Raw genomic sequence first — 12,488 nt, 5'->3', positions numbered from 1 at the left:
AACAGTCAGGACAAAGAAGTGTTTGGGATGAGTCTGGTGCAATTTGATTTATTATAGTTCTCTCAGACTGGGGTTGCTAAAGCTACTGCTTGTAGACAAGAGGCTGGGGTTTAGGGAGCCTGGCAACACTGTCAGCATGCGTGCACGCTCAACCCAAGAAGTTTCCAAACAAGGTGGGCACAGAGGCGAGAACTAGGAGGATGGTGCCAAGTTAGATGTGCAAGAGCTGATAAACAGGGAAGCAGAGAAGCCAAGGAATAGGAAGGAAAGAAGCTTCTCTGGCCCCCAGGTCCTGCCTGCCAGAGCATCATTAAGCCCCCCTGGAAGGCAAGCTCCCTTCTCAGCCTAAACGGTGCCAACACCAGCTGGCCGCCTAATCATCCCACTGCAGCCACTGTGATTATTTGCAAGTCCGACTTCTCCTTGCAGCTGTGGACTCAACTGACCTGGGGACTTGGCTGAATCCAACATGGTACCACCTGAGCACCTGCTTTCCAGCTTTCCTCCCAGCCCTGAGCCCCCAGGCCTCTCCCTGAATATGTCCTTTTCCCCACCACACCTACTTAGCCACCAAAACCCCATCCCAGCTCCCTCGGTGGACTTCTGCCAGGTCTGGGATGCTGAAGTTATATACTAACCTGCTCTTTTCTTCCCAGACAGGGAGAAGATGTAGTAGAAGAGGCTGCGGGGAGAGGAGCCACTGTAGGACTGGGGACATGGGGGACAGAGGGGCGAGGGCTCTGGCACTAGGGACCTCCCTGCAGTGGGCGGGTCACAACTCACTTTTCTACTTTTCCCTTCTGAGTAGCCCTTCTTCCCCCTGAAGTCTCCTCTTGGCCTCACTCACTGTTCCCAGGATTCTCTCCCAGTTCTCTTGGACCATTAAGTCTTCATCCCTTAGGGGACAATCTCATTATCTAACAACTTCCAGTCTCCCAGTGGTCTCGCCTGCAGCCCACCTGCTGCCCTGGTTCTGTCCCCCTTTCTGTGCTGCTGTCCTGGGGACAGCTGGAAAATAGCTACTCAACTTCTGTACCTGTGAAAATCAGTCCCCTGAGACCCAAAGGCAATTACCTGGCTTTCTCCCTAGAGATGCTGGGAGGATGAGGTCACTGAGAAGACAAAAGAAAGGCCTTGTAGAATACAGGAGTTGAGGCTGGACTCCTAAGGTGGCCTCAAATGTGCCTGCAGCAACCTTGCCCTGAACCATCACAAGGACACCTGGGCCTGGAGAAGCCCCACCCCCGGGGTGGGCAGGGATGTTTCCAGACTCCTGGCCAGGGTGACTGGGGACTAGGAGCACTGAAGGCCAGAATGAGGGGGTAAGCCAAAGGGAATAGGGAGAGAGAGGAAGAGGGACACGAGAGGAGAGCACCATAGTGCCCAGCAGAGAAAGAGAAGCCAGAGAGAGATGGAAACAAAGGAGGGAAAGGGCAGAGGAAAAGATGCAGGAAAAATTAAAGAGGAAAACAGAGGGAGCAGAAAAGCTGAAAACAAGTCCTTGATGATCCCTTTAAAGACACAAATAAGAGGAAAGATCTCTCTCAAGTTTCCTAGTTCCTCCATCCCAGTCTGATGGGGGTGTTTGAAAAAAAAGAAGGGAAGATGTGAGACAACCCCTGGCTTGCATTCAGGAGCTCCCTGCACAGGGGGCAAGTGGAAGGGGTCTAGAGACAGCCACGCTTCCCTCCCCCTGGGTCTCTCACCTGGCCTTCCAGTCCTAGCTTCATCCCCAACCTACTGCACCCTCCTCCTGGCAAAAGTGCTAAGTGCAACCTCAAATGCGGGATCTCCACCGTCTTTTTAACCAGCCTCCAGGGCAACCAGAGTGGTATTTGGGTTCTAAAGGACTACACAGATTCTTTAAAATAGAATGTGTCATAGCTGATCATATCACCCCAGGCCTAGAGACTTAGGATAAACGCCAGAGGGGAATTTCCCCAATGCTTTTGGAACTCATCAACAGCAGTCCCTAGGCGCCCTGCACCCACTACATCTTACAAGGGCAATTGCTCCGTCCACTTCTGGTTTGTCCAATTGAAAAAAAGATGATAGAGAATAAGTCTGTCATCTTTTCTTTTGACCTTAGAAGACCACACCTTTTGTGGGACAGCCCTCCTCCTAGCCCACCCAGCCTCCTATTCTCTAAGCTCAGTCACCTGCCTCACCTCCTCCAACCACTCATCACCGAGACTCTTCCAAATCAGACCCCAGACAGCAGGACTCAAACCTACTATATCATTCATATTCCTGCCTCTTGAATCTTGATTTTTCTCATCATCCAAGCCAATGACTGCCCATTTATTACTACTCTGCTGCCTCTTCACTCAGCAAGCTTTCCCAGGCTGAAAGAGCATCAGAGTTTATCATTTAAAAACCATTTTCATATGGATGATACCAAATAAAGAATAGGGACACAGAGAGACTATGTGACTTCAAGATCATGCAGCTAGCCTTTGGCAGAGGAGGAATAGGAACTCAAGTCTCCCAGTATTCCCTCTGCTCCTCCATTGCCACCACCCTGCCTCCCTGGTCTCTCTCCTGAAGCCACCTATTGTGACCAGAGGTTTGTGAAGTTCTTCCACTGGTCGGAATTTGAATTCCCCCTCTCTCTGCACATCCCCCTCAGTTTACTGCTGGAATTTTCCACACTCAACCATCAAGAGATGCCTCATTCAAGACAAAGTTGATGGGGAAAATAGAAACCTCTGATAGGAGAGGGGATATAAAACCCAGGGAGGAGGGATTCCCTTTGCCAGGGTTGGAAATAAAGGAGGAAGGGGCGATCCAGGGATGAAGGAACTAAAAACCGTTCCCACCAAGGCCTCAGAGAAATGATGCTCCTTCTTCTCCAGAGGCCCAAGAAGCCACAGTTTATCCTGCAGTCTTCATGGCAGCTCCACAGCCATGTGCAGAGAAAGGACAGCAGCACAAAAAGAGCCACAGAAGCTCATTCCATGGGGCAGACACAAAATGAGGACAAAAGATAGAAGACATCAATGAGGCATTCAGTCCTTTCCTTCAGCTTCTTTCTCCTGTGCATTTGCTGTCCCCAGGACTGTCCAAAAATCTGAGTGTGTCACAAACACATACGCAGATCACACATATATATCATCCCATTACCTAGACACACTCGCATACACAAAAACATCATCTCATTCATACATAGGACAATTTCAGGTATTCAGGTAAGTGCATATTTATTATCAGACATACTGTTTCTAAACATACAAAGAAACATCATTATGGAGCTCTGACGTCACCAACTGTCCTTGTCACACACATCAGCCTTTACCTAGATACACCAGATACATGCGTATACATGTCAGGCATTCACAGTTTCATTCTGATACATCTTGTTCACATTTCCAGATTGTTTCTGTAACTCCTTCAGTTCCAGGCTCTGTTCGGAGGTTCTCAAACCCCACCACTTTTGAGCATCACCCTCTAAAAACAATAACAAAAACAACCTCTCCTTTTCTCCAATCCCCATGCCTACTCCCCTCCCCCACTGCACACAGGAACACACGCACCACAGAATCAGAGACGGAACTGGGCTCTGACATATACAGGTATATTCATTCATTTGTTCATTCTTTTGTTTAAGAGCAATTATTGGGTGCCTATTATGTTCTGGGTAGCACACTAGATTCCGATGCAACAAAGATGGGCAAAAATAACCCCCAACTGTGTCCTTGCTCCAGCTCCCCTGAAATGACCTTGAACCATAGCTTAGGACATTGAGTCTAAACCATGGAAGCCTGAGCGTGCACCATGTGGAGAAAGGAAAAGAGAAAGGGATTGTTTTATACTATCCCAAGGAAGAGGGAAGTCTTGTCTGTAAAATTTCAGAAGAAACTGGAGCAAAGAGAAGAGTGAGGCTTGTACTATCCTGGGAGAGAGAGAGAGAATTCATATATGTGCTTGTACTGTGTATAACCCCCCTCCAAAGTAAGCAATGAAGCAGAAACCAGAATGGTTGGATTTTACCACTTGAGTGGGTGTCAGAAAACAAGGAGCAGGGGGCCTCCCCTACTCTCCATTCTCTTTGATGGAGTTGAACCATATGACAGGCTCCATAGGATCAGGGACTGGGTCCATTTTGCCCACCACCATATCCCCAGCACCCAGCACATCATCTGCCCCACAGGAGGCACTCGATTAAGAGTTGTTGAAGGAATGAATGAGCTAAGGATGGCAAACCAGCCTCCACTCATAGTTTTTCTTGTTTTGCAAAAGACACCAAAAAAACCTTTCCATTTCTACTGGCCCTCCCCCACATTCCTCAAGGCTCTCTGGTCTCAGAGAAGAGTGGGCAGACTAGCCCAGTCCTTCATCTTAATGTTAGAGATGCCGAAATTTGTCCTGGTTCACCCATTATCCCTGAAGTGCCTGGCTCAGTGTCTCCCATGCCTCAGCTTATAAGTCTGCTTACTTAGGAAAATTTCCCCTAGGTAGAGGTGAAATCTGACAGCTAATATGTTCCAGATTCTGAATTTATCTTTGGCAGAGTGCTAGTATGGAAAATAGAATTCCTGGATACCCTTCCCAAGAAGAAATTGCCCTGCACAATTCTATTCATATGGGCTTTTTTAGCCAGAAGAAAAAACACCAGGCCCAGTTTCCCTGAAGAGACCCTCAATGTCCCAGATTAGAAATTAAAAGGGTAGTTGGGATGGAGGAGATTAGGACATGTTGAGCAGCAGAATATATATATTCCATCTGTTTTCATTTGACTCTGTGTGACCCCATGGACTGCAGTCTGCCAGGCTCCTCTATCCATGGGATTCTCCAGGCAAGAATACTGGAGTGAGTTGTCATTCCCTTCTCCAGGGGATCTTCCCAATCCAGGAATTGAACCTGGAGTCTCCTGCATTGCAGGCAAATTCTTTACTGTCTGAGACACCAGGGAAGCCCATTAAGTATCTAGTCCTGAGATAATCATGCCCATCTCCCTGTTTCCAGACTAAATAGCCCCTTCCCACCTGGGCCTTTTTGGGTACAGGTGGTGATTGGGGTGGGGGTGGAAGTTTTATTTCTATTTAAGGTGAAAATGCCCTCTTTGCTCACCTCTTCAGAAACCACTCCACCCCGAGAGCTGTCTCCCTCTCCTACCCAGAAAAATCCTCAATCCTTTGCTTTCCCTTCATCTGACTGGCAAAGCCTCCCCAAGGATTCAAACAGGGCCAAATCCAGTAAGCTATCAACTTCAGATCTACCTTGGTATCAAGATCTTCCTCTGCTTTGAGACTGGGAATCTATCCTTAGTAATTAATATTGAGGAGATGGTACTTCTCTGGATAAGTTGTGACATGTAGCTGGAGCTCTTAAGGACCAGATTGCTGAAGTGAGTGAAAACCAGAACAATCTCATCAATAAGATTAGTGATCCTTGTCCACCATGATCTCCTGCAAGGATGTCTCAGCTAACAGGCTCTGTAGGGGCAGCTGCCTCCACTCCCTTCCTCCCCTGGGTTTCAGTACCGTCTTCTGAGGGTCCTGTTTTCTTGCCATAGACCACTTCTCACCCTAAAGGAAGCAATTGCAATCTGCTTCCAGAAAAGCTCTGTGGTTAGAAAGGTGTGGGAGAGAGTGAAATGGGTAGACCCACCTCTTTTGCAGGGCCCCTTACCTGGAACAGAGGCAAGGGGAAGATATGATGAGCCACTCGTGCTGTGGGAAAGCATCCTGGGATGCTTGGGTTCTCCTATTTCTAGACCCTGAGGTCCCTTCTTTGCCTTTCAACCACTTCCCTACCTACCTTTCTTGCCAGCTCAGTTACCATCAACAGAGCAGGGTTTTCTATCAAGAATCACCTGGGTGCTCCTCCCAACAAAAACTGATTCAACCCGATTTTCCATTTCTTCATCCCAGAACCTCATTCCAAGGATTCACAGAGCCCGCAAGTTGCACTGGCCAGAGGCAGCAAAGGAGAGGACCGAGAAGCACATTTGGATTCCAAGCCTTGTTGCCCAACATGCCTCCATTCTCCCTAAGGCCTTTCTAAGCAGCTGGTATGTAAATCAGACCCACCAGCCCAACATAAAGGTATCATCTTATCACCACAGGTGAAGTATTTTTAAAACAACACAATCATAAGCATCTATCCATATTCAATCCCCATCTCTCCCTCTGCCGGAACCTAGAAATGAAAAGCTTCAGTGCTCACAATTGAGAATATTGGGGAGCAACTGCGTGTTGAGGCTGTGTTCCCTGTATTTCCTCACCAAACATCTGCAGTCTCTCTCCTAGGGCCATGGGGAGTCATAGCAGGGAGAGCAGCACTTTCTCTTGTTTTCTGGTTAAGGATCAACAGACTGCAGAGATTATCGGGTGGCAGCTGACAGAGAGATAAACATGGTACATGGCTTGTCTTTGAACCAATCCTCTTCTTCTCTGATAAGCAGGAAGAAAACTTCCTCTCCTTCCCTAGAACTGGAGTATGGGACACCTGAATCTTTCCCTTTCCCATTTATTCCTTTCCACATCCCCTCTTCCTGCAAAAATAAGAAAAGATGCCTTGGTGTGCTTGGAGATCCTTGGGAGACCCTACAGTGACAAAAAGGCTTTGACAGTTACCTTGCCCCAGTCAACCAATCTCCCCTCACCACCACCCCAGCTCCCAGGTTGGGGCTCCACGCCCTCTCCCCCAGGACAGGGTCCCCCCTTCTCTAGATCCTAGGTGGGTCCCCATCATTAATATGTATACAGAGTGTGTTTCCAGGCCCCAAGAGAGATGAACAGCTCAGGAACGGGGCAACCCCCTCCGCTACCCCCACCCTCTGTAGGATGCAGGAGGCAGAAACCACCAATCCCAGCCGAGATACGTATGACCCACAGGTTGGCACAAGTATCCCCATGCACTGGACCTGCATCTGTGTGCAGTCACTCTACAGACCTCTCTGTGACCCTGGGACACTCATGTACACACATGTGATGTGCCTCACATCTACCCAACCCTGCACATGGATACGTGTGAGTCAGCCTGGCACCTCCTGAAAGCTGCCCGTCCACAGCCCTGCCAACACCGCAAATATTGTGCCGCCTCTCTGCGCCGCATGTGTCACCCAGGGGGTCAGCAGGCACCTCGTTAGCTCTGCAACTCCTAAACCCGGTCCAAGCGGCCGGCTTGCTGTGCACATGCCTTGCACATGTGGCCTGGCCACGCGTGTCCGGGCAGCTTATGTTCTCGCACCTGCCAACATGTGTGCCCCAGTGAATCCACCGGCCCGGCTCCAGCTACCCCCCGCACTCCTTTCAGGCTCCCTGAGATCCCTTCCCCCAATCCCCCCTGGCCCGGAGACTCACAGAGACCGGAGCTTAATCCACATCTTCTTGCTGGGGGCTGACTTCAGCTCCAGGGGTGAAGGGCAGTCCGACTCTAGCATCTCTGGAGGGCTGCGGGGGGACAGCTCCATGCTCAGCCTCCGTCTACGGAACCGAGGGAGGAGACAGCACCGCGGCTCAGCTCAGCCCCGAGCTGGCAGACCCGCGCCCCCCAGCCCAGCCCCTTCCCACCTGCGGCTGGCAGGGACCAGCCAGGCCGGGGTCTCTAAAGCTCGGCCCAAGCTGGCAGAGCTGCAGTTCCTGCGGCTCCTCCTCTCCCGCTGCCCAGCCGAGCTCTGGGCTCCCAGTCCGAGCTCTCCGCGCCGCCGCCGCGCGCTGCCGGAGCCGCCTCCTCGCTTCTCTCCTCCTCCCCGGGCCGGCTTCCCCTCCCTCTCTCCCCCTCCCTTCTCCTCGGCCTGCCGGCTCGTCTCTCACTCCTCGCAGCCTCTCCTCCCCCTCCCGGAGGAACGCCTGGCAGCCAGGGGCACACGGAGACGGCAGCGCCCAAGGGCGAGCGCACGCACCCAGGCGCCGGGTGCGGAAGGCTGCGTGAGCCTCGCGCGGGTGGATATGAGTGCGTGTTGACAGAGCGCAGCGCAAGCGGCGGGCGGCAGGACTTGGCTGTGGGCGGTGGTGTGGGCTCCCTGGGAGTGTGTTTTGAGTTTCTGTGGATGTGCCTGTCGTTTCATGTATCCCCGCGTGCCTAGCAGCCGGTGCGTCCCAGGCGTGAGGGAGAGGTCGGGGAGGAGTCCTGACACTCGCTGAGTGAAGCCACCTACCCCCAGATTCCAGCCCCAGACGGGACCCTCACACGTGTGCTCCTGCCTTTGAACGGAAAAGTACAGCGTCTGCTCTCAGTGGCCATGGTCACCCACTCCTGTCCCCGGTTCCCTGAGCTGGTCTTCCTGACACTCCTCTCCAGCCTGTGGCCTTCTCTCTGGTGCCTCGAGCAGGGGGTAGTTTCTCCTAAGCCTAACGCTTCCCAGAGAGAATCCACCAGAGCAGGCAGCACCCTGTCTTGACTTGGTTATAGGTAACTCCATAAGGGCCAGGAAATCATTCCTGTCTTATCTCAACCCCTGCAGTAGGTAGCCTTTCCTCTTACTCTGTCTTCTCTGAAAGAAATCCAATGGCTAAAGGCCCAACGCAAAACAGTTTAGCTGCTTAAAACATCTGTAGAATAAATGCTCTGGAATCTGAACTAAAGACTTGTAGCAGGGCAAAGTCTCTTCCATCAAAGTGAGTCCTACCTAGGACTCTGGCAGGAAGTTAGGATTCCTTTAAAGCCTCCTCCTTAATGGCCACCTACTTTGGCATTGGCGGAAATCTTTTGTGAACAGAAAGTGGATGTGTATTCACTAACTAATCCATGATCCACTAACTAATTAGAGAATGTGAGCTTTAATTTCAAGAACTCTGGAGGCTGGAAGGATAAGTGATGAGGAGAAGGTATGAACTCCATTCTAAATAACAAGTGGCAGCTCCCTCCTTCCCAAGCAATGGAAGAGAAAAGCACAGAAGTAAAGTGACAGGGTGAAGATTCTCAACATAGAAGGATTGCCTTTTAGGCAGTTAAGTTAGGTCAGGCCTTCAGATCTGACAGGACAGAGAAGTATCAGCAGAATCAGCTTCCTGGAAGTACAGGGGCTGAAGGTGACAGCAAGCCAGAGACGGAGACAAAATCAGAGAGAACACTGGACTTCAGCCGCCCTGTCCATATAACTTTAGCACACACCATTTCCTGTCCTGGCCAGAGAAACCGTCCTAACCAAAACATGCGTGCTTCTGAGATGTGAACCAGATTCCTTCACAATTCGGCCCTCAAAATTGGAGGGCAACCACCTTCTTTGTTATCAACTGAGAAAGAATGGGCTGAAAAATAATTGTGAAATAAAATTAGAGCTAAAGAGCTCTAATTAGGAAATTAGGGTTAAAGCTAAGGAGCTTCCCAAATTCGGCAGATGTTTCAACCAGAAGAGGTGGGAAAGAGGCTTCCATTAAGAGAGGGATCTCTCAATGTTTCTTCTTTTTTTCCCTCACTGTTTCTTGTCAACACGGTGACATATTTCACCTCTGCCTTCCCAGGCCCCCAACTTCTAACCTATTTTAAGAAAAGGAAAATTCACAGACACACACACACACTATTCATCTAGTCTAATCCCATTTATTTAACAAATGGGAAGGAACTTCCCTGGTGGTCAAGTGGTTAAGAATCCACCTGGCAATGAAGGGGATATAGGTCTGATCCCTGGTCCGGGAAGATTCCACATGCCTCCTGACAACTAAGTTCACGTGCCACAACTGCTGAAGCCTGTGCGCCTGGAGTCTGTGCTCCACAACAAGAGAAGCCACCACAATGAGAAGCCCGTGCACCACACCCAGCGAGTAGCCCTGGCTTGCGGCAACTAGAGAAGGATCCACGCATAGCAACGAAGACCCAGCGCAAAAATAAAATAAGTAATTTTCTTTAAGTGGGAAAACTAAGCCTAGAAAAATTATGTGGTCCCACGGAGATTAAGAGACTGATCACCTACGCACAGAGAGTAACAAAGCCAGGGCCAAGTCTCCTAACCCTTTTCCATTCTATGTTGCTTTCTTTAATCACCAGTCCTGGCTTTTCATCTCAACCTCATCTGTCTTGTTTTAATCCAATCTCATTTCTGCCTTACTCTACCCCTAGAGAGGTAAGAACAGGATATGTCTGCTCCATTCATTGTCTCAAAAGACCACCATTCTTCTCTCCCTGTCTTTCCCCTTGTTCCCCACCCCCAGCTTTCCCAGGCTTCTCCCAACCTCATCCCTCTCTCTTCAGCTTCCAAACTGCCCTGCTCTTGGAGACCCTTCCTCCTCACTCCTCTAACCCCACAACCCCTTCCGACAATCTCAGAGTTTGATAGAGACCAAAAAAAAAAAAAACCCCGATGCTTTGGCAGCGGGTGAAGGCTGGATGTGATCTGCCTCCTACAGGAATGCTATTTAAAGGGGCGGCCTCACAATCCTCTCCCTCCAAAGTGACAAGAGAAAAGCTTGCTCCTCAATCTCTCCAGAGCTGCAAACTCAGCTCAAGTTAACTTCTGACTTCCTCAACCTGCACCCTGGCCTGCTGCTCCTTTTTCCTATTCAGGTGGGAGGGAGAGGACTTGACAACTGAGGTGTGGGGGCTGAGGGGGGACTCATCTTCGTCTCCTCTGATGACAGGTACTTAGGAGGAGCAGGAGGCCCTGTGGGGCGGAGGACTGGAAGAACACTCTTCCCCCAACCACGTGAGTGACTTCAACCATGTGCCAGCTTCTTCTCAAAGTCAAACTTTGTTGGAAGAGAATTGATCTAGGCAAGAGGATGTAAAATTCCAGAACTCTTGTCCCTAGCGGGGACCTCCTTCCCCTCTGGGTGTCCATGCTTAAACCATGGGTGTTCTTTTCCTCCCAGGCCAAAGGGTGAGGCCCCCTTGGCAAGGCCCAGGGATGTCCCCCCACCCCTACCCCCTGCACATGAAGGCTACCCTCACCCACTCAGCCGACTGAACAGCGTGGTGAGGGAAACACTGTCTCTACTGCCCAGAGAAACAGGGGCTCCCCTGCAGGCATCTCACCCCCAGGTCTGGTGGGAGGGCTAATTCTGTCTCATTGCCACAAACAAGTTAATGGAGTTTTTAATGAAAACACTGCACTAATGAAAATGCTGAGGCTAGAACCTACTCTCTGCCTGCGAGACAAAACAATCGGGGTCAGAATTTCTTCTTGATATTCATTCCGCAGTTCCTTTTAGGCCTAAAGTGAGCTGGGGATCTGAGCATAGAAAGCGATTCATCATGGACTGCGTCCCAGACTGTAAGAGGTCAGAGACCCTCCTGGCTGAGGAAGGAAACTGCCTAAAATGCTGCTGCTGCTGCTAAGTCACTTCAGTTGTGTCTGACTCTGTGCGACCCCATAGATGGCAGCCCACCAGGCTCCCCCATCCCTGGGATTCTCCAGGCAAGAGTACTGGAGTGGGTTGCCATTTCCTTCTCCAATGCATGAAAGTGAAAAGTGAAAGTGAAGTCGCTCAGCTGTGTCCGACTCTTAGCGACTCCATGGACTGCAGCCCACCAGGCTCCTCCACCCATGAGATTTTCCAGGCAGGAGTACTGGAGTGGGGTGCCATTAAATGCTGATGGGTCCTGTTAACTCAGCCACCCTTCACCTCTAGACAGTCACCTTTTGTTAAGGCGGTCAAGGCCATGTGTCCTCACTCTCTTCTATTTTTCTCCATCTAGGGTCTCTGGATTCTAACAACTAACTCTTCCCAGATGAAGAGGCAGTCGGGGCAGGTAGCAAACGTCCAGGACTGAATGTCATCTTTGAGTCCCAGTTCCGAATGTACTGATATGCATGTGACCTTCATTAAGTCATTTAACATCTCTGAATCTGCTTTCTGGCCTGAAATAGGAAAGCCTTCCCTGGCTACCCTGCAGAATTGTCTTAAGGTTGTGAGAGCACTTTGAAAAAGTATATGTGATAGAGAAGTGTGTGTGTGTGATGATATGTTTATAAAAAGATATTATGTCACATGACAAAATTTTATAAAAGGAGAACAGATTTGTGTTGCCAAGGGCTAGGGAAGGGAAAGGGGATTGTGGGAGGGACATAACGGAACAATATGAGGAAGGCCCTGTAGTGATAAAACCATCCTATATCCTGACCATGGTGGCAGATGCCTGAACCTACACATGATAAAGCTGTACAGAACTAAATACACACAGTGAAATGAGTATAAATAAAACTGGAGAAATCTAAATAAGATCAATGAATTATGCCAATGCCAACATCCTGGCAATAGGGACAAGGAGATTTGGAGACTGGGGTTGATAAAGTGCTGTTGGCAACTTGTGATAAAAAAAATATATATATAAACATGAAAAAAAAACCTCCTGGTTACAGTGGTATAGGATAGTTTTGCAAGATGCTACCTTTGAGGAAAACTGGTAAAGGTACACAGGATCACCCAATATTATTTCTCAATAAAAACTGTAATTTAAAAAAAGGTATTATATGTCTACTCTCTATTCCCCTGCAGCAACTTGTCTTGCTGTCCTCTGGGACGTTCCTCTTAAGCATTCCTCACGCATATGGAAAAAGGATCTCTTGGCTCCTCAAACAGAGGATTCCAGCAGAGATATGAGTG

General features: G+C 49.7%; 1 protein-coding gene and 1 long non-coding RNA gene across 7 annotated transcripts in view; one reads left to right on the top strand and one right to left on the bottom strand.

Moving 5' to 3' along the window:
- Positions 1-7,678, bottom strand: part of PDE1B (phosphodiesterase 1B) — a 26,646-nt gene extending 18,968 nt beyond the window's left edge. Inside the window, exons 1-2 of one of the 4 annotated variants that reach the window (XM_055585020.1) lie at positions 7,518-7,678; positions 7,308-7,430 (exon numbers count right to left, since the gene is read on the bottom strand). In XM_055585020.1, coding sequence (XP_055440995.1) covers positions 7,308-7,417 — 110 coding nt within the window. In that variant the 5' untranslated portion in view covers positions 7,418-7,430; positions 7,518-7,678. Of the gene's footprint in view, positions 1-5,631; positions 5,786-5,815; positions 5,929-7,307; positions 7,431-7,517 lie in introns of those variants that run through there. The other 3 variants (XM_055585034.1, XM_055585044.1, XM_055585061.1) reach the window with 3 other exon arrangements.
- On the top strand, positions 5,075-12,488 carry LOC129655113 (uncharacterized). 3 transcript variants are annotated; one of them, XR_008715775.1, is made up of 4 exons: positions 5,075-5,347; positions 5,874-6,013; positions 10,524-10,588; positions 11,581-12,488. It is a non-coding gene; the product is annotated as an uncharacterized LOC129655113 (long non-coding RNA). The 3 variants fall into 3 exon arrangements; XR_008715776.1 differs by lacking the exons at positions 10,524-10,588; positions 11,581-12,488 and adding an exon at positions 8,033-9,465; XR_008715777.1 differs by lacking the exons at positions 10,524-10,588; positions 11,581-12,488 and adding an exon at positions 6,840-7,266.

Source organism: Bubalus kerabau, chromosome 1 (assembly GCF_029407905.1).
Source record: "Bubalus kerabau isolate K-KA32 ecotype Philippines breed swamp buffalo chromosome 1, PCC_UOA_SB_1v2, whole genome shotgun sequence".
NCBI lineage: Eukaryota > Metazoa > Chordata > Mammalia > Artiodactyla > Bovidae > Bubalus > Bubalus kerabau.
Note: the sequence above shows the minus strand (reverse complement) of the source record. Positions and strands in the feature narration are given on the sequence as shown.